The sequence below is a fragment of the Myotis nattereri genome (genome assembly GCF_964212035.1).
Source record: "Myotis nattereri genome assembly, chromosome: 9".
NCBI classification, from domain to species: domain Eukaryota; kingdom Metazoa; phylum Chordata; class Mammalia; order Chiroptera; family Vespertilionidae; genus Myotis; species Myotis nattereri.
This window is the reverse complement of record NC_138084.1, coordinates 45,445,264-45,469,739: the sequence shown is the minus strand read 5'-3', so window position 1 is coordinate 45,469,739 and position 24,476 is coordinate 45,445,264. Positions and strand designations below refer to the sequence as shown.

Below are 24,476 nucleotides of genomic sequence, written 5' to 3'. Positions count from 1 at the left end.
CCCATAATGTAATTTTACTAATTTCTATTTAGATATAATTGACATATAACATTATGTTAGTTTCAGATGTACAACATGATTTGATATACATATATATTACAAAATAATCACTACAATAAGTCTAATTAACATCCATCACAACACACAGCTATAATTTTTTTCTGTGATGAGAACTTTTAAGATATACTCTCTTAGCAACTTTAAATATACAATAAGATATTATTAACCATAATCACCATGCTATACATTACATTCCCAGGAATTATTTATTACGTACCTAAAAGCTTGTACCTTTTGACCACCTTCACCCATTTTGGCCAACCCTTCACCCCCTGCCTCTGGCAACCACCAAACTTGTTCTTTGTATCTGTGGTCAGTTTTTGTTTTAAGATTCCACGTATAAGTGAGATCATACAGTATTTGTCTTTCTTTGTGTGATGCCTTCAAGGTCCATCTATGTTGTTGCAAATGGCAAGATTTCGTTCATTTTTATGTCTGTGTACATATACATACAGTGGAATATTATATATTTCACATTTTCTTTATTCATCCATTGGTGGGCACCTGGGTTGTTTCCACCTCTTGACTATTGTAAGTAATGATGCAATAAATATGGGGGGGAGGGGGAGAGTGCAGATATCTTTTCAAGTTAGTGTTTTCATTTCTTTTGGGTAAATACCCATAAACAGAATTTCTGGATCATATAGTAGTTTTATTTTTAATTTCTTGAGGGATTTCCATAGTAGCTGCGCCAATTTACACTCCCATCAACAGTGCGCAAGGGTTCCTTTTCTCTCCATCTGCGTCAACACTTATTTCTTGTCTTTTTATAATAGCTATTCTAACAGGTATAGATGATATCTCAATGTCATTTTGATTTGCATTTCCCTGAAGATTAGTGATGTTTAGTATCCATAATATATTTTAAATCTGTTCACTTCTCTCCATCTCTATCCCTACTATCCCAGTCCAAGCAACTATCCCCCCACATCTGGTCTTTTGAAATAATCTCTTAACCCTACCAGACTGCTGTACCGATTTTTCGGTAATTTCCACACAAAGGTGGAATATTGGCGCTAGATGAAAGGTAGATGAAAGGTAGACCTATTTTCTACAATGTCTCCAAGTTCCATCATTCTAACCACTTGTTTGCATGTAACTAACATTTTTCTATATCATGTTGGTTTTTTCTCTTTAATGCTCAGGAGCCCAGGTATAGGGGTCAGTTAGGTTCAGGGCCTCAGGTCTGGTAGAATTAAGTGGTGACTTTGCTTCCATTCTAGTCCTCTATGATCCATCAGAGCAGCTAGAGTGATCTTTGAAAAAATAAATCAAATCACACCACTTTCTTGCTGAAATTATTCATTGGCTTCCCTTCACATTTAGAATAAAATTCAAACTCTTTACTATAATCTCTAAGGTCTTATATGATATACTCCCTAATTATCTCTCCTCTTAATTACCACATTAGCTGGTTACATAAACACATCAAGTTCTTTCCTACCTCAGGGCCTTTGCATTAACTGTCTCCATGCTTATAAGGAACTTACTGTTTCCTAGCTCTTTGTATGCCTGCTTCCTTGTCATCTCCGTGTTTTAGCTCAATTATCACTTCTTCAGTAAGGTTTATTTGAAAACTTTATCTAAAGTAGATCCCCCTCTAGTTATTTACTGTTATATCACCTAGTTAATTTCTATCACAGAACTTATTATTACCTAAAATTATTTTGCTTATTGTCTCTCTTTTCATTAGATTATAAGTGTAATGAAGCAGGGATGTTTTAAAAACAAATAAACAGCTTTACTGAAATATCATCATACTAGAAGCCTGGTGCATGAATTCCTGCATGGGTGGGGTCCAGCCAGTCTGCCCCAATCTGCCAATTGGGGCTGGCCGGCTGGGGGGAGGGGCCGCAGGAGGTTGACTGGCCGGCCCGATCCTGAGAGGGTGGGGGTTGGGGGGACGATCAAGGGCCAGGTGGACCAGGGTGAGGGGTCACAGGAGGCTGGTCGGGGGCACTGCCCCCATCGGGCTGGTTGGCCAGCCGCAGAGCGCGTCATAGCGACCAGTTGTTCCGGTCATTCTGTTTATTCCGGTCTCTTGGCTTTTATATATATAGATACCATACAATTCACCCATTTCAAGTGTGTGTTTCAATGGTTTTGGGTATATTAAATGATTTTTTAATAAAATTTGTCATTTTAGCCATTTTTAAGTGTATAACTCAGTGGCATTAATTCACAATGTTGTGCCACCATCGCTACTATTTCCAAAAATTTTAAATCATCCCAAATAGAAACTATAAGCATTAATTAATAACTCTTTCACTTCCTCTTTTCCCCAGCCCTTAGTAACCTCTAATTTACTTCTGATCTCTATGAATTTGCTTATTCAAGATAATTCATAGAAGTAGAATCCTATCTAATAAAATACAAAAGAGTAATTAACAGTACCTCCACTACGCTTCCCATTGGCTAATCAGGGCGATATGCAAATTAACTGCCAACTAAGATGGCGGTTAACCGCCAACAAAGATGGTGGATAATTTGCATACTGTAGGCAGGGTAGGACAGCGCAAGCCGCCATCCAGGCCCCCGTGTGCGACCAGGGGATGGGCGGGGGCTGGGGCCAAGGCAAGCAGTGCTGATCGCCTTGCCCAAGCCCTCGCCCGCCCACCACTGGAGACAGGGGCCCACTCCCATGTGCGACCCGGGGGTGGGCGGGGGATTGGTGGCATTGCTTGCCTTAGCATGAGCCCCGCCCGCCCGCCGGGAGCCAGCCAACCGAGGGCCAGGAAGGTGGGACGCTACCCTGGAGCACTGGAGCCACCCAGGCTCTCTCCACCCTCCAGGCTTCATGAATTGCAAGTTTCCGTGGAGGCGGCGGCTGCAGGACGCAGAGCAGGAGACAGGGGAGCGGGCCGAGCGTGGCTTGGGCTCGGGCTTGATGGAGGGCACCAGCGCAGAGGAGATCTCCCCAGCAGGCAGCGACTCCCCCTGCCACCAGGGAGATCTCCCCTGTGCCTGTGCCCTCTGTCCAGCCCGAGCTGCACTCGGCCCCGCTTCCCTGTCTCCTGCTCTGCCTCCTGCAGCTGCCACCTCCCGGAAACTTGCGATTCATGAAGAGCGGGCGGTGGGGAGGAGGAGGCACCTAAGAAGTGGCCAGGAGCTGGGAACTTTGTGCCAGGCGCTCCCGGGGGGGCTGGGGACAGAGGGGAGCTGGGACTCTGGCCACAGCCGCTGCCGCCCCCCAGCTGGCTCCGGGCGCTTGGTGCACTGGCCACTGCTGCTGCTTTGGCTGCTGGAAGTTCCGCTGCTGCTTGGGGTCCAGGCACAGGCAGCTGGCCAGGGGCCTGGGACAGGTCAGCAGCCCCCGCCGCTGCCGCCGCCACCGCCTCAGCAGCAACAGAGCGGGCAGCAATACAATGGTGAGCAGGGCCTGAGCCCTGCCCGCCGGGGACATGGGGCCCTCTGAGAGAGAGAGAGAGAGAGAGAGAGAGAGAGAGAGAGAGAGAGAGAGAGAGAGAGAATTTGGCACCTCACATCCCTCTCTGATCGACCACTGGGATTCCAAGACAGCGAGGGCTGCCTTCAGGCCGCAGCTCCAGGTCCCTCATCCCCACCCCAGGCCCAAGAGCACAGTGCTGGGCAGGGGAACCCAGGGGTTCAGGAATGCAGCGCGAGGGGCCTGCACAAAGTGGGGGGAGGGGCTGTGTTTACACCGCCAAGTTCCCCACTTCTGCCCTGGTCTGCGCATCCCTCCTCCTTCCCCTCAGAGGCCCAGCTCCTGCCTATATGCTTGCTGGGCAGGCCAAACTGCACCGGGGAGTGAGCCATGGCGATCGGGATGGCCATTTCCTGGGATGGGATGGCTAGACCACGGGGATTCATGAAGGTGATGAGGCCCGTGGAGCATGCGCAGCCCTCGGGGCGGTGGGGGTGGCCGGCCAAGCCAAGTCTGGCTTCAGTAGGGCCAGTGGGAGCCCGAGGCCACCCCAACCCCCACAGGCCCTGGGCAGATGGTGGCTCAGTGGTGAGCGGTATCTCCATGCATGGTGCCCAAGGGCAGCTGTGAGCTGCTGCAACCCCGCCCCACGCTTCAGGGAGAGGGAGAAGGCTCCCAGCCACCAGCACCCTAGGCTGCACCGCCTGGCCTGTGCCTCAGCCTGCCAGGTTGGCAGGGTCCAGAGCAGGTGAGCTGCTCCCTTCCCCCAGTGGTAGAACCGGGAGGAGAGCGCTGGGTGCAGGAAGGGGACCTCAGCTGGGATCCTCCTGGTGTGGGGAAGGGGCCCAGCCTGGGCCCAGTGGGGAGCTTAGGAAGTCTGGCTAAGCAGGCGCTGGTTCATACCAACTCTTACTCTGCCACCTTCTTCCAGCTCTTCAAGCTAGCCCCCCTGCCCCACCTGTCCAGGGGAAAGGGCTCTGTGTGGCCTCCCTGAGCTCAGACTGTGGACCCAGAGACCTCAAGGAAGAGTGCCTGGCTGGGCCTGGGCAGGGGCCGGTGCAGAACTACCAGGGCAGAGTTGTTTCGGTGTCTTGGTGAAGTTTGCAACTGACCCAAGGAGGAAACCCGAGAGGGGAAAGGCCGGGAGGCATGAATTGCCAGCACTTTAGCCACTTGAAAACAGCTCCACTTGGAATGTGAGGCGGTTGTATGTTCAGCTGAGAAGTGAGGGGGCTGAACTCCACCGTCGCTGGGCTCCTGTCAGTCCGAGGCCCAAGCGTCCACCACAACAAGGGGAGAACAGAGCGAGGGGCCCGGAGGAAGGGAGGACAATTGAAGAAAACCGTGTCTAGACTTTCCCCAGCCTCTCCTTTCTGCTGCCTACAAGAGCCCCAGGCCCGGCCACAGTTCCGTCTCCACCTTTTAGTCCCCAATTCTCCAACCACAGAGGAAAGAAATAAGGAAGGAGTCTGTGCTGCCTTCAGAAAGTATCTATATACCTGATCGGCCAGTTGCCTTCCACAGAGGGAGGCCAGACTGCGGCTTAGGCCCGCTCCTCACAGGGACATCAGTAGGACATCCTGTGAGGGCTCCCAGACTGTTAGAGGGGGCAGGCTGGGCTGAGGGATGCTCTCTGAGTGCACAAATTTTTGTGCACTGGGCCTCTAGTCATATAATATTTGTCCTTTTGTGCTTACCTTACTTATGAGGAAGGGGTCTTGGGTGTTTTATTCACTGCTCTATCAGTTGAGACCTAACTCAGTACATATGGGGGGGGGGGGCAAAGTAGGTTTATAGTTGTTCATATGGAAAATAATACAATCTACACTAATAAAAGAGAAAAATGGTAATTGGCGTACGGCGATACCGTTTTCATTGGCTAATCAGGGCTATATGCAAATTAACTGCCAACTAAGATTGGCAGTTAACTGCCAACAAGATGGCGGCTAATTTGCATATGTAGGCACAATGCAGGGAGGCGAAAGGGAAAGCAGGAAGAAGCCCCCGGACACTGACAGTGATCTGAAACCCAGGGGGGAGCTAAGAGCTGGGGGGCAGGGCAAAGGCGGCCCTGGGGCCGCCTTTGCCCTGCCCCCCAGCCATGATCGGAGAATCAGGCGCCTTTGCCGCCCTGGCCAGTGATAGCAGCAAGTAGGGGTGGAGCCAGCGATGGGAGCTGGGCAAGGTCGAAGCTGGCAGTCCCAGGAGCTAGGGGTCCCTTGCCTGGGCCTAAAGCGAAGCCCACGATCGCGGCGCTCTCCGCTGCCACTGCGGGTCCCCGCTGCCCGAGCTGGACGCCTAGGCCAGAGGCGTTAGGCCTGGGCAGGGGCGGAGCCTGCAACCGCGGGGAGCTGGGGGTCCCCTGCCCAGGCCTCACACCTCTGCCGGAGGCCTCAGGCCTGGTCAAGGGGCCGATCTGGTGATTGGTGATCGGAGGGTGATGAGGGTCAACTCCTCTGGCTGAGGCATCAGGCCTGGGTGGGGGGCGGAGCTGGGGATTGGGGGGATATGATGGTCCCCTTGCCCAGGCCTGAAGCCTGGGTCAGAGGCATCAGGCTTGGGCGGGGGGTGGAGCAAGCGATCAGAGGGAGATGGGGGTCCCCTGCCCAGGCATGATTCCTGGGCCAGAGGCCTCAGGCCTGGGCGGGGGCCAGAGCCAGTGATCGGGGGGAGATGGGGGTCCCCTGTCCAAGCCTGACACCTCTGGTGGAGGCGTCAGGCCTGGGCAAGGGGCCGATCAGGCGATCGGAGGGTGATGGGGGTCAACGCCTGAGGGCTCCCAGTATGTGAGAGGGGGCAGGCTGGGCTGAGGGACACTCTCCCCCCCCCCCCCCACACACACACCCAGTGCACGAATTTCGTGCACTGGGCCCCTAGTAATTAATAAATAACAACACAAGAGTAAAGCCTGTGTTTCGTGTACTCACAACTGCAAATCTACTTTTACCGCACCCTATATTGAGCACACGGATGCTTAACAAATATGTGTTGAATCAACCAATTCAACAATTTTAAGCAAGTCACAACTTTTCTGAAACTCAGTTTCTTAGCCGTGTGATGGTGCTACCTCACAATTCATTCATTTATTAAAATATCTTTTGAGAATCTGTAGTGTTTCAAGCATTGTGCTTACTCATGAAAATCTCTTAACGTGCAAAATGGGTATTCAGTGTCTTCTATTTGGGAAAGTCACCGTTTTGGTTTTGTGCAGGCTTAGGATGAAAACATAAAAAACAATGACGTGTACGTCGGATTATGTGAAACTGCACTGGAGCGACGGATGTCAAAAGCCGTTCTGTTTTCAAATTCATTTACTATTAGCTGTTCTTTTCACTTTGTAGGGTGATAACAAGGTCACATGAATATATATGTATGTGTATCATAAACTATAAAGCTCTCTATAAGTGTAAGATAAAAGTATTGTAATTTTTTGATTCACTACTTTTTATGCTTTGGGAACTAAATGCTATCCACAAATTCTAATATACTTATAAAAACTTACTGACAATTGAGGCAGGACCTGGCTTTTTAAGTCAGTGTTGATTACACTGCACCTGAATTTTGCCAGGCCCATTCATATAGTGTTAAATGCTGACCAACAAAGAGTGCTATTTCCGGACAAAGGGCTGACACTTGAAAAATATTAGCAAATGGTGCTAAAAACGAGCCATTTTGCTTTCTGCACTTGCAACACCACGCCAGCACACACACCTTCAGACAGCAATGACAGGAAGAGGGCAAGCAGGCCTCACTAATCCTCTCAGCTCTTCAAACAACACTTTAGGATTTCTACTTGAAGGCCTGTCTTTCTAAGCTTGTGCTTTCAAAACTTGGGCTGGACTGATCCCAAATACTGAAGTAACAAATATTACTAAATTCTGTCATTTCCTCTACCAAAAAAGTGACTTTACTACTACTTCTGGTTGTGATGAAAGGTCCCATTGACTATTCATTCAGATCCTTAACCGAGCTATGGATTCGGTACTAAATGACTTCACTCCTCCTTCTCTGGCACTTTAACACATGCCAGTGCTTTCATCCGCCTCCACTAACATGGCTTACAGGTTACTGAGGAGGGGCCATTTTAATAGTATGATTTGTTCACATCTCTAGAGATGGGGTATAAATGAGACTGGCTCAAAAGACAAACTCCCCTTTGACAACATGTATTGGGATGTATGTATAGAAATAAAAGTTAGAAATACCTTACTGATATACTACCCGGCTAGAAGCCGTGATAATTAATGGCTCTTTGATTTGCTATAAGTTGAAATGTAATGAAGTGATGGTAGAAAGGCTAAAGACAGAATGAAACATTCTCAAGAAATAGTAAGTTGAAGAAAAGAGATGAAGCAAAGAAAAGTTAAAGGTCATAAATGTGCTAAAAGTTTTTTTCTAAATGCTAAGAAAGGGGCTTCCTGAATAAACTCTGAAACCTAAGGAAGTCTGTTTATAAGAAGTTTATTGTTCTCTCCTTTTAAAACTGCCACAATAGCTATAAAAAAAAACACAGTGGTTAACCTATGAATCTTAAACAAAAACACAAGTGTAACCTCTCATTTTCAAAAAGAGTATAAAGTTACAGATGATACAAAATTACTAGAAGTAATCCATTTTTTAAACAGATGAATAAAATTGGCTCAACATACTCGTGGCCTTGGTTCAGTTAAGAATAAAGCCAGAGGCTACTTGGGAAGTGCTCCCAAGTGAGGACCAAACAGACACCAAGAGTCGATGCGGAGGGCTGACTTCACCCAATTTTCCATGCACACAGTCGGCCTCCATCTGTGTCCTGTTTTCAAAACAAGCTGGGCTGTGCTTAGAACTTCTTTATACCAACTCTTGGCACTCCTATTGGGTCCTAGGAAGAAAGAACTAAGTGCGTGCATGTGTGTGCATGTGTGTGCGTGTGTGTGTGTGTGTGTGTGCGTGCGTGTGAAGCTGGGATTTATGAGGAAATCCAGGCATTTTGGCCCTAGCTTTAATTAGGAGTGGGTTTCACCTGGAATCTTCCAACAGCCTTCTAACCGAGGGCCTAGGTCAGTGATGGTGAACCTTTTGAGCGCGGCGTGTCAGCATTTTGAAAAACCCTAACTTAACTCTGGTGCCGTGTCACATATAGAAATTTTTTGATATTTGCAACCATAGTAAAACAAAGATTTATATTTTTGACATTTATTTTATATATTTAAATGCCATTTAACAAAGAAAAATCAACCAAAAAAATGAGTTCGCGTGTCACCTCTGGCACGCGTGTCATAGGTTCGCCATCACTGGCCTAGGTACTTAGAGCAAGATAAAGAAAATAGGGTAAGAGAAGAACCTCTGAACTCAATCAGAACTCAGTTCTACTCAATGAGGCGAACGTTACTGATATCCTGACTGCCGGACTCTGGGCCCCAGTATCCAGGTCCCCAATTTACTTAGACCTCTTCTTCCTTAATGCACCCTTAGTCTGGTCAGTTCTTGACCAGTTCTGTCTCAGCACTGCCTTTTTCATAGTATGACAACTGAGATCAGTAGTGTGAGTTTGGCAGCCTTGAAATGAAAGTCCTGTTTCTTAGACTGAGATACTTTTCTGCCAAAAAGGAGGGAAAGCATCAGTTGTGGGAAGAAGGGCACATGGAAAGATGAGTCACAGGCCAGAGACTGCGAGCAAGGCTGCCTGCCTGGAGTGTAGAACATGAGCTGGAGTGGTAGTAACAATGAAAGCAGTGTGACTGAGGGCAATGAGTGTGAGGTTTTAAAGCAAGTGATTAATTGAGGACCTCAAACTAGAAATTTTATCCAATGGTAGAAAAGGATAAGAATCTTAATAAAAAACAAAATAGATAATAAACATTAAACTGAGATTGAATGAGGTGAAAAAAGGCAAAGATGACACCATATGAAGGAATAATTTTAGATCTGCCAGGAATCACTAAGGGAATTGTTTGGTGAATCTTTAGATACACATAGATAAAAGGCAATTTTGGCTCACATAAATAAAAAAATCATGAACCTTATTGTTGCTATTAAATGGAGAGATCTGAGGATACAGTTTATAATTTCTTTCAATAACAGCCAAACCCTGGATACTCACCCATGTTCTCTTCCAATTGGAAGGTATGTCCAAATAAAAACAGAGCACTGACGCTGAGCTCCTGTACAGCCAGGACATTTATGGAAGTCTACCTCTGGGAGTAGAGCCACGTATGCTACAGAAACACTGCATGGAAAACGCAAACCCAAGCAAGCATGCTCGTCTCTCAGGGCATGTGAAAGACATTATTTAGATGAGATGGTAACTGGTGTGGTGTCCAGAGAACCACAAAAACAAGACAGGTTGGGAGGACCATGTGCTTGGTCTTTTCTTTCTGGCCTTGGATACTAAGGTGAGGAGACCAAGAAGGACTTGCCAAAGCCACTAAACTTTTACTCCATAAACAATTCCCAATGCAAAGTGAGTCCCTAGAAGTGGTCTAAGAGAAGGAAGCTATTACTGGTCAGCTGCAGAGGAAAGGGGTTGTAAAGTCCACATTCAAGTATAGTCTACTAGCAGTAACAACCCAGTAATGGGCTCCTGAGTTTAGCAGGAGGATTCCAATTCGTACCCATTGCTTCACGGTAGTATTTATAATGGCACAGAATAAGGCTGTCGCCAAAAATGAACTTTGCATGATTACTGTACCTGGTTAAATAAAACAGTCAACTGTAGTGCTTATTTATAAACAAAGAGGGTTTACAATCCAAAGAAGCAGGGTGTATGCAGAAAGCAGGAAAGGAGTGAAGAGGAATTACTTACCTGTGCTATATTTTTGTTCAGAAGATAGACACCGTAATCAAATTGCAGTTTCTCCCCTCCTTTGGGGTATAATGGAAACCTAGAAAAGGTAAAGCAGGGTCAGAAGTTTTCAAAAACTTGAGTAAAACAACCTCAAGGTTGTTGATGAAGGTGGGAATTTCTTGGATACAGCATAAACATCTAAATACTTGGACTAAATCACTTAGTTATAGCCTTTGCAACCTATTATCTTAATATCTTCATTAAATTAGTCAAATCAGAACAATGGCTGCTTTGTTTCAAAGAAAAAACTGAATAGGCCATGCAAAAGGGGTTAATATATTAGAAAGTGGCTTACCCCAAGGAGTTGCGGCCACTATGTTCCATATTTACATATCAAACCTTATCACCCTAAGAATAAGACCCTAGGAAATTTTTCCTTTAATACCTTGGACCCAACACCTCAACTACTAAATGAAAAAGAAAAATTAAGAAAAAAAATCAGATGTAAAAGCAATCTATACAATTTGTTTCATTTAAGATAGCCAGTCAAATCAACAGTATCAATATGAGTGAGAATGCATTAAAAATTCATTCATATTCACAGGGGTGGCTATTTGCATGTTAGGTCTCCAAGGCAAATTACTCATGCCATAGAGTTCTCCTAAGACTTTCCATTTTAATCTGACTCACAGAAGCAACAAAGGCATTAGATCTGTGGATCTTTATAAGTAAAGATAATGAGTTATTTTGGGGAATAAGTTTCCCTCACTATTTCCCTTTTCCTACTCCTGCAAATGAAGAAGAAAAGGGTTCAGTTTACCTACTTAGTCATATTTTCCCGATTCTCAAGGCCAAACCTACGTTTTACCCTCTCAAACAGATTTCACTACAAACAGATCATTCACAACATCGATAGTTATTCTCAAGAATAAAATTATCTTACTGAAATGAATGGCAGGTGACAATTACTGGATTCTGAATTTTAACTGCCTGAGGAAAAGGTATATCCCATAAAGCCTGGGGGATAGTGTTTTTTAGGGAAAATAGAAGGAAACCAAATTTAAAAGCTTTATATTAAATTCTTGGAAGTTGCTGATTACACAGTGTCCAAAAGGTAAATCTGTTGTGCTGTAAATGCACAGGCACTGGAGAGTGAGCAAGATCATGAACTGTTTTTGTTCCGCACTAAAGGAACACCAAATGCTTTGCACACCCCTCGGGAAGATAACAGGTTTGTACTTAACGGAAGTAGGAAGACATAAACTATGAAATGTGCTTTGGTTCTAAATTGACATGCATAAAAAGGACAGCAAAGCAAATTCCGGATACGCAAAGTGCAACGCCAGGCTTTCACAGGGTGAAAGAATCATTACATTTGTGCTGGGCAGTTGCAGAGAAACTAGCCAATTGGAGGAACTAACAGCACAGGAGCACTTTGGAGGAAATCTACTAGAGCCCTAAAGCTGTGCACTTTGTAGTTGGTATTCTTTCCAGAAACCATCACACACAGGCTATCTGCATAGCTGTCCAAATGCACAAATATCTCCACTTTCAAATTATAAATACAGAAAGTATTTCAAATGTCAAAAAAGAGTACACTGAGATAGGCATGCATTGAAAACAAAGCCTCTACATTCCTGAAAAAACAGATTTCACTACACTGGCTTTGTTACTTCATTGGGACTTCTTTATAGAAAGAACCACAAGGTGTAGATGTAACATTAAAACAGATCTAAAGAGTGACTAGAGCCAGAAGTTCCAATAGGGCAATTTTAAATTTTTATAATGCGCATTAAGACGACTTCTGCCCACAGCAGTAGAAAAAAGGTGACAGTACATAGTCAATATGCTCTGAGGCTATGACTTCACTGCAAACTCAACACACTTTTCCTGTCCCCCTTAGTTTTCCACCACAACTTTTATCAGCTCCTCAGGCCCCGAGTGGCATTCCATTTCACCCGCCTTCTTAGCTTTTCACATGTGTGGCGATTCACCAAGTCAACAAATTATTTTTCCTGTGAAACAGGCTTATCTCTCCATTCCCACTGCCACTCCGGAAAATTCTTTGTTGTTCTGTGCCCTGTAGATGTGTAGCAGCATTCCTGTCCTCTACTCACTAAAAACCAGTGTTATTATTTAAGACTTTTTTTTGGCCACTTCTCAGCCCTGCTTCCTAATCAGTCAGTGTCTTACATTTTAACTTCTCGGCCTCGCTTTCAAGGCCTAACTGATCCGACCTGTCTGCCTGATTATTCTGCAACCTCATTAGGCACCTGAACACACCAGGTTCATCTCCCTCTGCCTTTGCTCACTTCCTGGAAATGCCCATCTCTCTTTCCTTCCACCTGGCAGGGTAAAAGATACCGAGCTTCACCTCATCTAAAGAAAAAGACTCGCACATTTTCTACTAAGTTGCATATCACTAAAGCTTTACCTAGAACTCATTGCAAGGTGATGATAATGCATGAAACCATAAGGCAGGCCGGAGGCAGACAAGATGGGAAATGGCTGGAGCAGAGTGAGCCAGAAAAGGAAAAGCAGTAAGTCAGCAAGGTTAACGGGTCCAGACTGCGCAGGTCGTGTAGGTCACAGCAAGGACTTGGGCTTTTACTCTGAATGAAAGGGGAGGAAGCTCTGCAGGATTCTGAAAAGAGAAGGGACACGGACACTTTGGCTACTCTCTGAGAAAACATTACTGGGGAGCAATAAAGGAAACAGGGAGAGGCGACTACAAAAATCCAGGCAAGAGAAGAGGGAGGTTTAAACCAGCATGGCAGCATGGAGTGGTGAGAAGTGGCAGAATTCTCTCTCATATTTTGAAGATAAAACCAATGTGATTTGTTGACAGATCTCATATGAGGTCTGAGAGGTGGAGAAGTCAAAGATAACTCCAAAGTTTTTTGGCTTAAGCAACTGACACAATGGAGTTGTCATCTTAACTTGAATAAAAGTACAGGTGACATGAGAATGAATTGCTAGGGACTGGAGTGAGGAATATAGTATGAGGGCTCAGTGCTAAAGGATTAGGCTGGAGAGGTCAGCAGGGACCTGACTGTGCAAGTTCCTCTGCACCATGGACATCTATCTCTAGGATATAATCTTAGGACAATGTGAGGGTAGTTAAAGATTTTTTTAAGGATGGAAGTGCCAGGACTGGGGGTTTCTTAAAGACCACTTTTGCTACAGTGTCGTACATAAAGGGGAACAAAACCTGGTTAGAAGATTGCTTCAATGCTCTAGGCCAGAATAGTGATGGTTTTTATTACAATTCCAGCAATGAAGTGGAACATATATGAATAGATCTGAGCTATAATTTGCGGGTAGAAGTGACAGGGCTTTGAGATATATTGGTTCTGATAGTGGCCAAGAGGGAGGAGTCAAAGATGATGCTTTGGTTTCTCTATTGAGTGACTAGGCCAGTGATGGCGAACCTATGACATGCGTGTCAGAGGTGACACGCGAACTCATTTTTTTTTGGTTGATTTTTCTTTGTTAAATGGCATTTAAATATATACAATAAATATCAAAAATATAAGTCTTTGTTTTACTATGGTTGCAAAGATCAAAAAATGTCTATATGTGACACGGCACCAGAGTTAAGTTAGGGTTTTTCAAAATGCTGATACGCCGAGCTCAAAAGGTTCGCCATCACTGGGCGAAGCATATCTTAGTGTCTATGAATTGAAATAGAGAACTTTGGGGGGAACAGCAGTTGTATATACTAAACATGTATATTATATATATTTACTATATAAAGTTTATTATATGTAAAGTTAGTAGAGGAATTTGGGGTAAAAGTATCAACTAAGGAATTGTAAAAATTTAGATGGAAGCTGAAGCCATAGGTATGAATGAAGTGGCCTAAAGAAGTCATAGAGAAGAGGGCTGCTTCAGAGCTTTGAGAATATCAACAAGGGACTGGGACATGTAAAGCCAGAAAGGGAATGGTCAGAAAGATTTGAGAGAAACCAAGTGTCTCACCAGAAAAGCTCAGAGAAAGTGTTAATTTAAGAAGGAAGATATCATCAGTAGTCAAATGTTGCTGACAGGTCAAGCCAAACAGACATGAAAACATGTCTATTGCCTGTAATTACATGAGTTCATTGGTAGGCAGCGTTGGTAATATGGTAAACACAAGTTTAAATGAAGTAGTGGGAAATGAAGGAAGACTGCAATGAGTTCAGGAGTGACTGGTAGTGAGGAAATGGAGATGATGAGAAGTCTGGCTGAGAAAGGAGAGCTCAGTAACTGGAGGGACATGGTGAAGCACAGCAGAAAGAATGTCCTGAGAAGGTGAGCGGGGACAGGCTCTTCATCCTAGAGGTGAGAGTGCAAGTGAAGGATCTGCCTTAGATGGTAGGTGGGATAACTCTCCTAATATAACACGAAGGATGAAAGAAAATGAGCAGTTTATTCATTCAACAAATTTTCACTATTGCTACGTATGGTGCTAGGTGGTAGGGATATAATAAGGGTGGACAAACACAGAGAATACAGCAGAGTCTAGTAGAATAGACAGACATTGCTCATATAATCATACTAGCAAATGTATAATTTATAAATTAAGTACTCTCAGAGGGAAAGGAACACTATTCCAGAAAAGAAGTAGACAAGACTGAGAATCAAGGAAGACTTCTGAGAGAAAGTGACACCTTAGCTGAGATCTCAGAGACGGAAGGAATGTTCCCATGAAAGGAAGCAGCCTATGTAAAGGCCCCATGGCAGGAGGAAGACCGCTCCATCAAGAAATCAAAAGAAGAACAGTATTGTTGGACTGAGGGGGCTTATGACAAGACATGAAGCTAACAGAAGAGTAGATTATGTAGGGTTCTTCTGGACCATGTCAGTTCCTAAAAGAAAAGAAAAAAGGAAGGACTTTAAACAAAGGTATAACATGCTCAGATTTGCACCTGATACCTTCCTTCTTAAATGAACCCCTTCTCTTTCAACTTTCCTGACAATGATAGATTTGCATTTTGAAAAAACTATGCTGATTACAGTGGAGAATGATTTAGAGAAGGTGAGACCAGCTTGTTGCAGTGATCTAGGTGAGAGATCATGGTGGCTTGGACTAAGGTGGTGGTACTAGAAATGGGAAAAAGGAGAGTAATTTGGAAGTCTTCTAGGAGATAAAATTGTAAGATTTGATTATGGATTGAAAGTGAAAGATGATGGACAGGGAAGATCATAGATAACTCAATTTTTTTGTTTTGCCCAACTGGATGGAGGGTTGATCAAATGGTAGAACAACTTGAACAAATAAATGCACGAGAGCTTTTGAGCACTATCGAGAGCTCAGAAGTGGTTATTAATCAAGAGTTTATAATGATACCATTGTGTAACATTTGCTTGGGGAACAGCAGGTATAGAGAAAATGGACAGCAGGGCTATAAAGGTAACAAAAAGTCACAGTGGGCAAGACAAAGGTGTAACAAAAATAACAGGTCATAAAATCTAAACTGGATAAAGGGAGTAGGGTCTGAAGGTCACCCAGAGAAACAATGAGCAAATGGCTGAACAAACAGGCTGAAAGATGCCAGATTTTAGATGTGGACTGAAATGATGACATGATTCAGAGTGTAACCATAGGAGTAAATAAAAACGATGGAATGCAAGAGGTCACTGGTGACAGAGATTAAGAAAATAAGAGGCCAGGTGTTGGATGAATCATCCACTTGTGTGTTAATGTCATCCGTAATAACAAGACTTAAGTAGCCAGAAAGATTGTTTGTCTTGTATTCCCTGTTTCTTCTGTTGCCAAAACACATTATGAGTAAAGGGTTATAATTGAGAGATTGGTATGTGAAAGAGTGGTATAGTTGAAAGGCATATGCCTCAAAGGAATAGGGCTTTTGTATGTCTGCTCTACCAATAGAGCGGAGAAGAGTCTAGGAAAAGCAACGAGGAGCAAGAAAATCACAACCTCAACTCCTCAGTCTGAACACCTACATATAAGAAAATTAATGGCTGCCAATGGTAAGGCTTCAGGAGAAATGGGGTCCTCAAGGGAATTCAGGTTCAGATGCAGTGGTTGGCAAACTGCAGCTCTCGAGCCACATGCGGCTCTTTGGCCCCTTGAGTGTGGCTCTTCCACAAAATACTGACTTCTGCGCATGGGCCACAAAGTTTCAATCTCACTGTACATGTGCGCCCGCACGTGGTATTTTGTGGAAGAGCACACTTAAAGGGCCAAAGAGCCGCATGTGGCTAGCGAGCTGCAGTTTGCCAACCACTGATTAGGGCAAGAGACAGGCTGAGTTCTGAGAAGAGCCAGAAGATACAGGAGAGTTATTGATTCTATAGATGCACGTTCAGGAGACCCAGATGAAAGGCTGCAGGGCTGGGTCAGGGTGGAGGGAGTAGTGGGCATTTTGAAGATGATGAGGATAATTATAAAAGGTTTTGAGGTGCTTTGGTGGAAGATTGAGGTATTCCCATCTGACAGCTTCTATTTTTTCTATAAAGTCAGAAATGAGGTGATTTATCAAGAATATAAGTTTTCCCTTTAGTTCTGGGAGTGGGGAAGGAGAGAAGGTTTAAGATAGTCATGTGCCAGGAGAACCAGAGATCTAGGATGTATCAGTCCAATTGAAATAGAGGACTGTAAATTTACAGTGCTACCCATCTTTCCAATATTTAATTTTTAAAAAATCCTCACCCAAGGATATGTTTATTGATTGTTTTTTCTTTTCTGAGAGAGACATCAACAGGAGAGAGAAACATCAATCAGTTGCCTCTTATATGTACCTGCACTGGAAATCGAACCCACAACTGTTTTGGTGTATGGGATGATGGTCCAACCAATTGAGCCATCTGGCTGGGACCAACTGTTTGATATATTTTCAGCAGACAAGTGGGTTAGAGGGAGAATGATGGGATAAGGGGATTGAACAAAGAAAGAGAAAAAAGCTCATGGACACAGACACCAGTGCGGTGACTGCCAGAGGCGGGAGTGTGGTAAGGGAAGAGTTGTGGAGAAGGGTTAAGCATAGAGGGGACACATGGCAGGGAGACTTCGCTTGGGGTAGTGAACACACAACAGTGTACAAATGATGTATTGTAGAACTGTGTATCTGAAACCTGTATAATTTTGTTAACCAGTAATAAATTCAATAAATAATTTTTATCCCTAATAAATTCAATAAAAAGAGGGAGTACAGGGGTAGGATGCTTAGATCATTGACAAAAGAGAGCCTATAAGTGTGAAGCTACTAGGGTAGAAGAGTTAACGGCAGTAGCCTACCAAGGGCAGGATGATGGCAACAGTCTATACATTATCTTTAGAGATTTTAAAAATATCTTTGGATTAAAAATTTATCTTCTTTATTTTTGCCCTAGCCAGTTTGGCTCAGTGGATAGAGCGTTGGCCTGCGGACCAAAGGGTCCCAGGTATGATTCCAGTCAAGGGCATGTACCTTAGTTGCAGGCTCCTCCCCAGCCTGGGCCCTGAATAGGGCTCCTGCAGGAGGCAACCAAGTGGTGTGTTTCTCTCACACCAATGTTTCTCTCTTTTTCTCTCTCTTCCACCTTCTCTAAAAATCAATGGAAAGATATCCTAGGGTGAGGATAAACAACAACAAAAATTTATCTTTTTTATTACCACTGTGAAACAACAAATCTAAACAATGCCAGTGATAAAATATTTCTTCCAGAAAAAAAATATTTTGTTGGCCTAAGTTCTAAACAATTGCTGCTGTGACTGTTTAATTTCAACATACATTGTAAATTTCAGATTAGGATGTTTTCATGAGTACTCTAATAAACATTTTATCTAAATGTAAGTTAATTTACGGAACTCCCAGTTACACAGTCAGCCCAACAAAGTGGACTTAACTACACACCTCAGTTTCTACTAAGTTTCAAATGGTTTGAAATATTCCAGTCTGGCTTTGGGCATAGTTTGTGCCTCCAAACTGTCTGGTACCACATATTCCCATGTTTAAGCAGTAGATTCAAAATATGCAATAATAGCAATGTGCAATTTTACTTTTCTGAGTTAACGTCTTTTCTGGTATAGAGTTTTAGCTAAGGTTATTCAGATACAAAAATGTTTGAAGTCAGCCTTGAACAGTGAAATACAAACCTTTAAAATTGTTCATTGAAGATGAACAGATGGAAATTGTGTTCAACAAAAAAAACCCAAATATATACATATTTTTCAATAAAAGAAAATTTTATGCTTTGAGGTTTTTCTGGTGATTATTGTTTAATTTCATGATTTTTACTGAAAATAATTTTATCATATAGAGAAAGAGGTGTTAAAAATGATCCACTGCAAGTGTCAAAAATATTAGGTACATGCCACTAAGAAATGATTTTAAATAGACATTGGGAAACAAAGAGGATAGTACCTGCTCTAGACCCAAAGGTGTGGGAGGTTAAGACAAGAACAGTCTCCCTGTGCCCTGGCTGGGTAGCCCAGTAAGATAGAGCATCATCCCATACACCAAAAGGTTGCAGGTTCGATTCCTGGTCAGGGCATGTACGGTCAATGTTTCTCTCTCACATCAAAGTTTCTCTCTCTTTCTGCCTCCCTTCCTCTCTCTCTGAAAAAAAAAAAACAAAAAAAAAAACGAAAAAAAAAACCAATAAAAACATATCCTCTGATGAGGATTAAAAAAAAAGAAAGAAAGAAATAAACAGTCTCCCCTTGAGAAGGCTCCAGGGTAAGTGATACTGTCAGGTAAGCCAGGTATTTTATACTTACATCTAGTCGTATACTATGGTTGTTTATCATAGTTGTATATACAGTTATATAGTAAAGAGGTTGAGGATGTGTGTATTATCATTGAAGAGGGGTTTCAGAAAGCACAGAGGAAAGATCTAGGAGGGAAGAGAGGAGAGAGAGAATAGACCAGAGGAGAAACAGCTAACAAAAAACAACAATAATTCACGGGTAGAAAGTGACAGAAGTTTTTATTGGGAAATAAGAAGAGTGAATGCCCCCTCCTTTGTGGGAAGAAAAGAGAGTTGAGATGATAGGTAATAAGATGCCACCACAAGTTTTTAAAGGAGAACATGTAGTGAAAAGATTTACATCAGATCATTCTCTTTGCCAATATTAAATATAGTTCTTTAGACAGAACTGTACTAAAAAGAGAACGGAATTTCAAGGAAATAAAATTCCAAATAATTTCAGTTAGGAAGTTAAAAATAATCCCCCCCCCTTTTTTTAAACTTGGTAAGTTGCAGGGTTGTGGAAACTGTTAAAGAATTCAATATCAATTTCCTTGTAGAAACCTTCCAGTTTTTCCATACCCTTTGGTAAGTGTTGAAAAATAGTCACAGGCTAATTTCAGTGAACAGAGCGAAATCAAAGGATGGAAACCATGTCTTTTTTTAATAGTCAATTTTGTAAAACAAAAATTCTGCCAAGTAAGTCAAACTCACACTCCACAACATTAACAGCCATCCTGTATTTGCCCAGGTTTAACAGCACCTGCTTCCCACACAAATCTGTAAATGTTAAAAAAACAAAACAAAACAAAAACCCTACAATTAAGCGTGCAAGGTGCACAAACCTACCATACTTGGTAATGCCAGAAGATGCTTCCATCTGGATCATGAATTTAGAAGAAAAACCTTTCACCATCCTAAATTTCTGAAGACAACTTCACAATGTGTGCATATCATACCGGTTTGCTTAAATCTATCAGTGCACCTAATGTTCTCTGTAAATCATTTCCTTATCAATGCTGAGAACATAATCGGTGCTCAGTCCTTTATAACAATTATTTATTTAATTATAATACCAACTTCTGGGGGGAAAAGAAGAGAAAAGTAGAAGGGATTGATGTGTAGTAAATTAACTCTGAGGTCGGAGAGGCATAGGCTCAGCTTTGCTACTTACTTGTAATGTAAACTAATGTGTACCTGTTTCTGCATCTTTAAAATGGGTTTAATAATACCAATCTTTCAGGATTGCAATAAAAATTAAGCAAACAAAATCTAAGACCCAGCACAGTTACAAGAATACAGCAGGCCTTCGGTTGTTAATATGACTATGCCTTATTTCCCCCTACCCCTCTCCCACACCTATTTTTAAGTACCACAAGGGGAGATACCATTTCTTATTCATTTTGCTGCCTCCTGAAATTACAAAGCATTCTTATGCACCTGGCACTTTCCACTCTATATTTTTTATCTATACAAATGTCTTATTTCCTCTATTTGAATGTAAGCTTCTTGAGGACATGAGTATTTAGCTCAGAGTCTTATCTACAGTGGGCATTCAACAAATATCTGCAAATTAATGAATAGACTGAATTAAAGAATACATTGAAAAAATAATTTAATATTGAACAAATATGTAAGTGACATATAGCCCTATAAATTTTAAAAAACAACCAATTTTAAGCTTCAGAAACATTTTTGTCATTCTTTTTTTTAAAAATGTATTTTTATTGATTTCAGAGAGGAAGGGAGAAAGACAAAAACATCAATGATAAGAAAGAATCATTGATCAACTGCCTCCTACACATCCCACAGGGGGATCAAGCCCACAAACCCAGGCCATTCTTTCTTTCTTAACTTTAATATGCCTAGACATCCAACTCTTATTTTTAGAAAGTGCTTTTGAGTTTTGCTCAAAAGACAAATTCTTTAGTGGGAAGAAAATTTCAAGTAACAGAATGGTGTTTGCTGTGGAGTAATAGAAGGCAGCACCCTTTAGTACTAGAGTAAAGGAGTCAGTGAGCCGGGCCCAAACAATAGCAAAGACAAGGACACTGATGATGGATTGCATTTACTGAGTATCTATTATGCATTATGTATTACACTTAGCACACATCATCCATACAGTACAGGCAACTGTAGAGGCACTATTCCTGAGGGTCACCTTTCACAGTCTTTCCTAACACTCAACCACAACCTCCGATCCAATCCCATTGCACTCCACTTCAGCCCTGCCCTGAGTTTGGGTTAGTTAGTCCTCTCCCATGAGTTCTCTCAGAACCCTTCCCATTCATACCCCGTAAGGCAACTGCTTGTCTATTCCTTTGTAGTATCTTCAAGAAAAAAACTATGAGCCTAAATCTTATTAATACTGTATCCCAGTTCCTAGAGCACAATGTCTAGAACATATTTATTTGTAGGATGGAGAAAGGAGTGAATGTATAGATGGAGTGGTGAAGCCAGAATTCCAACCCTGTTTGACTCCTAACCCAATGCTTAATTCTATACCATGCCCCTCCCCCAATAATTCCATTTCGTAAATTGATATTATTTTGTAAATTCCACTTATTCAACATTTCGCTAAGACTTTGTGGGATTTCTTCATCCTACAAATCAAACATTCATTAAACAAATTACTAGCAAATTCATCAGATTTGATAAGCTGGTACCTTAAAAAACACCAAATATAGTTTTTATATGACAGCATTTTGGGTTTAGCGCTAAGCAGAAAGGCACTCTCAACACCAATTACTACAGCACTCATTAAAGCCCGACATGTAACTTCTAAATTCCTAGTAACATTATTATATATATTTATTACTCTTGGAACTTATATAGACAAAAGTGGATAAAAGATTTGGAAATAAATCCACAAGTTTTTGAAATATCCACTTAACTTTACTACATTGATTTTTCAGTAAGTGTGTGCATAAATCTGTTAACTACATACATTTTATAGGTTAATTTTAGGTCATCATCAGAAAGCCTAAAAACTTCTGCCTGCTTTCTAGATGTCAAAGCTCAAAATCACATACATAAATTAACTAAGTTGCTTTTCTGGAATGAATATGCTGTCTAGGAATTCCACATATTCAGAATACATATGAGAAAGATATATTTCAATTATAAAATTGCAAAAGGAATCTCCTCAACTCATCATTTAACCAATTTCAGAACACAAAAATACAATTTTGAGGTCCCTAAAGTTATTCTGTTTATGTATGGATTTCACAGGAGGAGGAATCTCCAGGGATCATTGATCTGACAGAAAGCAATGCTAACATCTAAGTTGTCATAATCAATCTCCTCTAATTATCAACAAGTTTTTCCCATTTCTGACCAGTCATTTGGAGCTGACCTCTGACAAGTACTTACAAGTCATCGAAATCTCATTTTATTTTATAGCCTCATATTTGTTATTGGGCTAATCTATACCTGTTCTACATCACACAACAGCTTAAATATTTGAATGGCCCAGCAATAAATTTCCATGGTCCCCCTGGGTCAGTCAGATGTTAGCTGTTAAGTAAAGCTAAAAGGATCTATGCTTCATAAATTTCCTTCAGGGTCCACATTTGCTCTTACAGGCCAGGCTTTCAAGCCCAAACATCTTTATAGCTATGTGCAGTGATTTATTAACTCTTCCTTGTTTTTATCCAAAAAGATCAATCACATATGTATCAATAAGCTGGTGTGCTGGTGACTGCTTTTTATTGTACGTATAACCACCTGCCTTTAATACAAACTTGAGTCTAAAGCTTTTGTAAGCTCTTGCTGGATTTTAACAACCTTCACCTGTTTCTAATTTGGTATAAAACATATGGTTTAGCTCTGCTATTTAGTTCTAAGCCAGTCTTTCCTCTTTCGGACCCAACAATATAAAAGAAAACAAATCCAGAGCACAAAAACCTAAATTTGGAGGATATTACACACGCACACCCCACCCCCCTTACTTGCCCAATTACTTCTCAAAAACACTTTTAACAAATAACAGGAATAAATTATTTTGCAGCTATGAAATTATTACATTTCATGCCAAACAATTAGATGTGTCCTACATTACTCTCGAGGGTTCTGAGAATGATGTTCAAACTGGACAAATCAGTGTTTAATCTCAGGACCTCAAAAAAAAAGAAAAAAGGAAACAGCCTTATCTAGCTGCCTATGAGGTCAGGATTGAGAGTTTCTACCTTCACATTGAGGAATCCACATTTGGTCAGGTAAAACCAAGATTTCCTTTTCTCTTCCCTTATCCTTCTCTAAATTAGACCAAAAGTTTAAGAGGCAGAGAGAACCACCACCTAACCCAGCATGGTAAAGTGAACGCTAAAATTAAGAGTGTCTGAGTGATAGGGCAGAGAGGAGTAAATCCTCGGGAAAAAATGACTAATAGAAATGTCTAGGAAAGGCAGAGAAGTCAACACAGCCTCCCACAGCTCTCCCAGATTTGTTTCCCTCACACATTTACTTTTCCAGTCATGGTGGGACAACACTGGCCACAGCCGGCATTTAATCTCCCATTCAAATTCCTCTCATCCTTTGAAGCCCAGTGCAAATACTCTATCCACTCTGCAGCCTTCCAAGAATTCCAAGTCAGGAATGATGGCGCATCCACTAGATTTCTCAGTGTTTATCCATCATTTAGAATCATGTGATCACATTAGGCTCTGGTTTCACAATCATCCATTTTTACATGTCTCTTCCCGTACAATGATCTAACATAACAGGCATTGAATAAATGCTCACTATGTTGTTTTAAATTGGTTTACAAAGAAAAAGCTTTTGCAAAAATGAAGCACACTTAAAAACTAGTATTTATTTTTTTATCAAAATAATAAGTGAACAGGTTTATTGGCTAATACCTTCTACCTCAATTCCTAGACCCCAGAGCCAATTATTCTCAATACTTTACGCTGCTTTTTTTCCTTCGTATTTACCCTACACATATCAAACTAATATCTTATATTCCTGTTTCTAGGTTCTATGGTTTAAAAAATAACCTACTGACAACCTACTGGGGAGTATAAGGATTTATCTCTCTTATACACTGCTTCCCCATCTCTTCCCAAAACATCTCTGTTTCCCTTCCTCCCATTCTCTCAGTAGGGCCAACACAACAATTTTTGCTTAGATCAATATGCAATGTTACAATCATATAACAATGTAATTATTATTTTGAGCTAAAATGTGTAATACAGCTTTTTCTTTTAAACTTGGTTTTCCTTGGAGTTAATAACTATCTAGTCTCTTCATTTGCTAAATTTATTGATGTAGTTCTAATTCATTCCCAACACCCTCAGTATAGTTAAATGCATCAGATCATCTGTCCATTTTGCTCTTTCTTGAAGTCCATCATCCTACTCTTGAGGCCAGTTGAAGAACTGACCTCCTACAACCTCCCTTTGCCATCATCCTGAGACCCCTTTGCTTCTCTGCTGTGTTGGGTTCCTTCTTTTCCTTGAATGATGTTTTCTTCTTACTTTATTCCCTTATATTAATAGAGCACATCTTCCAGGAGCTTCCTAGGAAAGGTGCATAGGTAAAAAAATGTTTAAGGATTTCATGTCTGGAAAGCCTTTCTTCTTCCCCTGT

At 42.1% G+C, this 24,476-nt stretch overlaps 1 protein-coding gene across 2 annotated transcripts in view; it reads right to left on the bottom strand.

Moving 5' to 3' along the window:
• The window catches only part of UVRAG (UV radiation resistance associated), a 284,006-nt gene that overhangs the window by 76,622 nt on the left and 182,908 nt on the right, over positions 1 to 24,476 (bottom strand). For both annotated transcript variants that reach the window (XM_081098742.1, XM_081098743.1), the window contains one exon: positions 10,230 to 10,308. In XM_081098742.1, the coding sequence (XP_080954868.1) occupies positions 10,230 to 10,308 (79 nt within the window). The remainder of the gene's footprint in view (positions 1 to 10,229; positions 10,309 to 24,476) is intronic.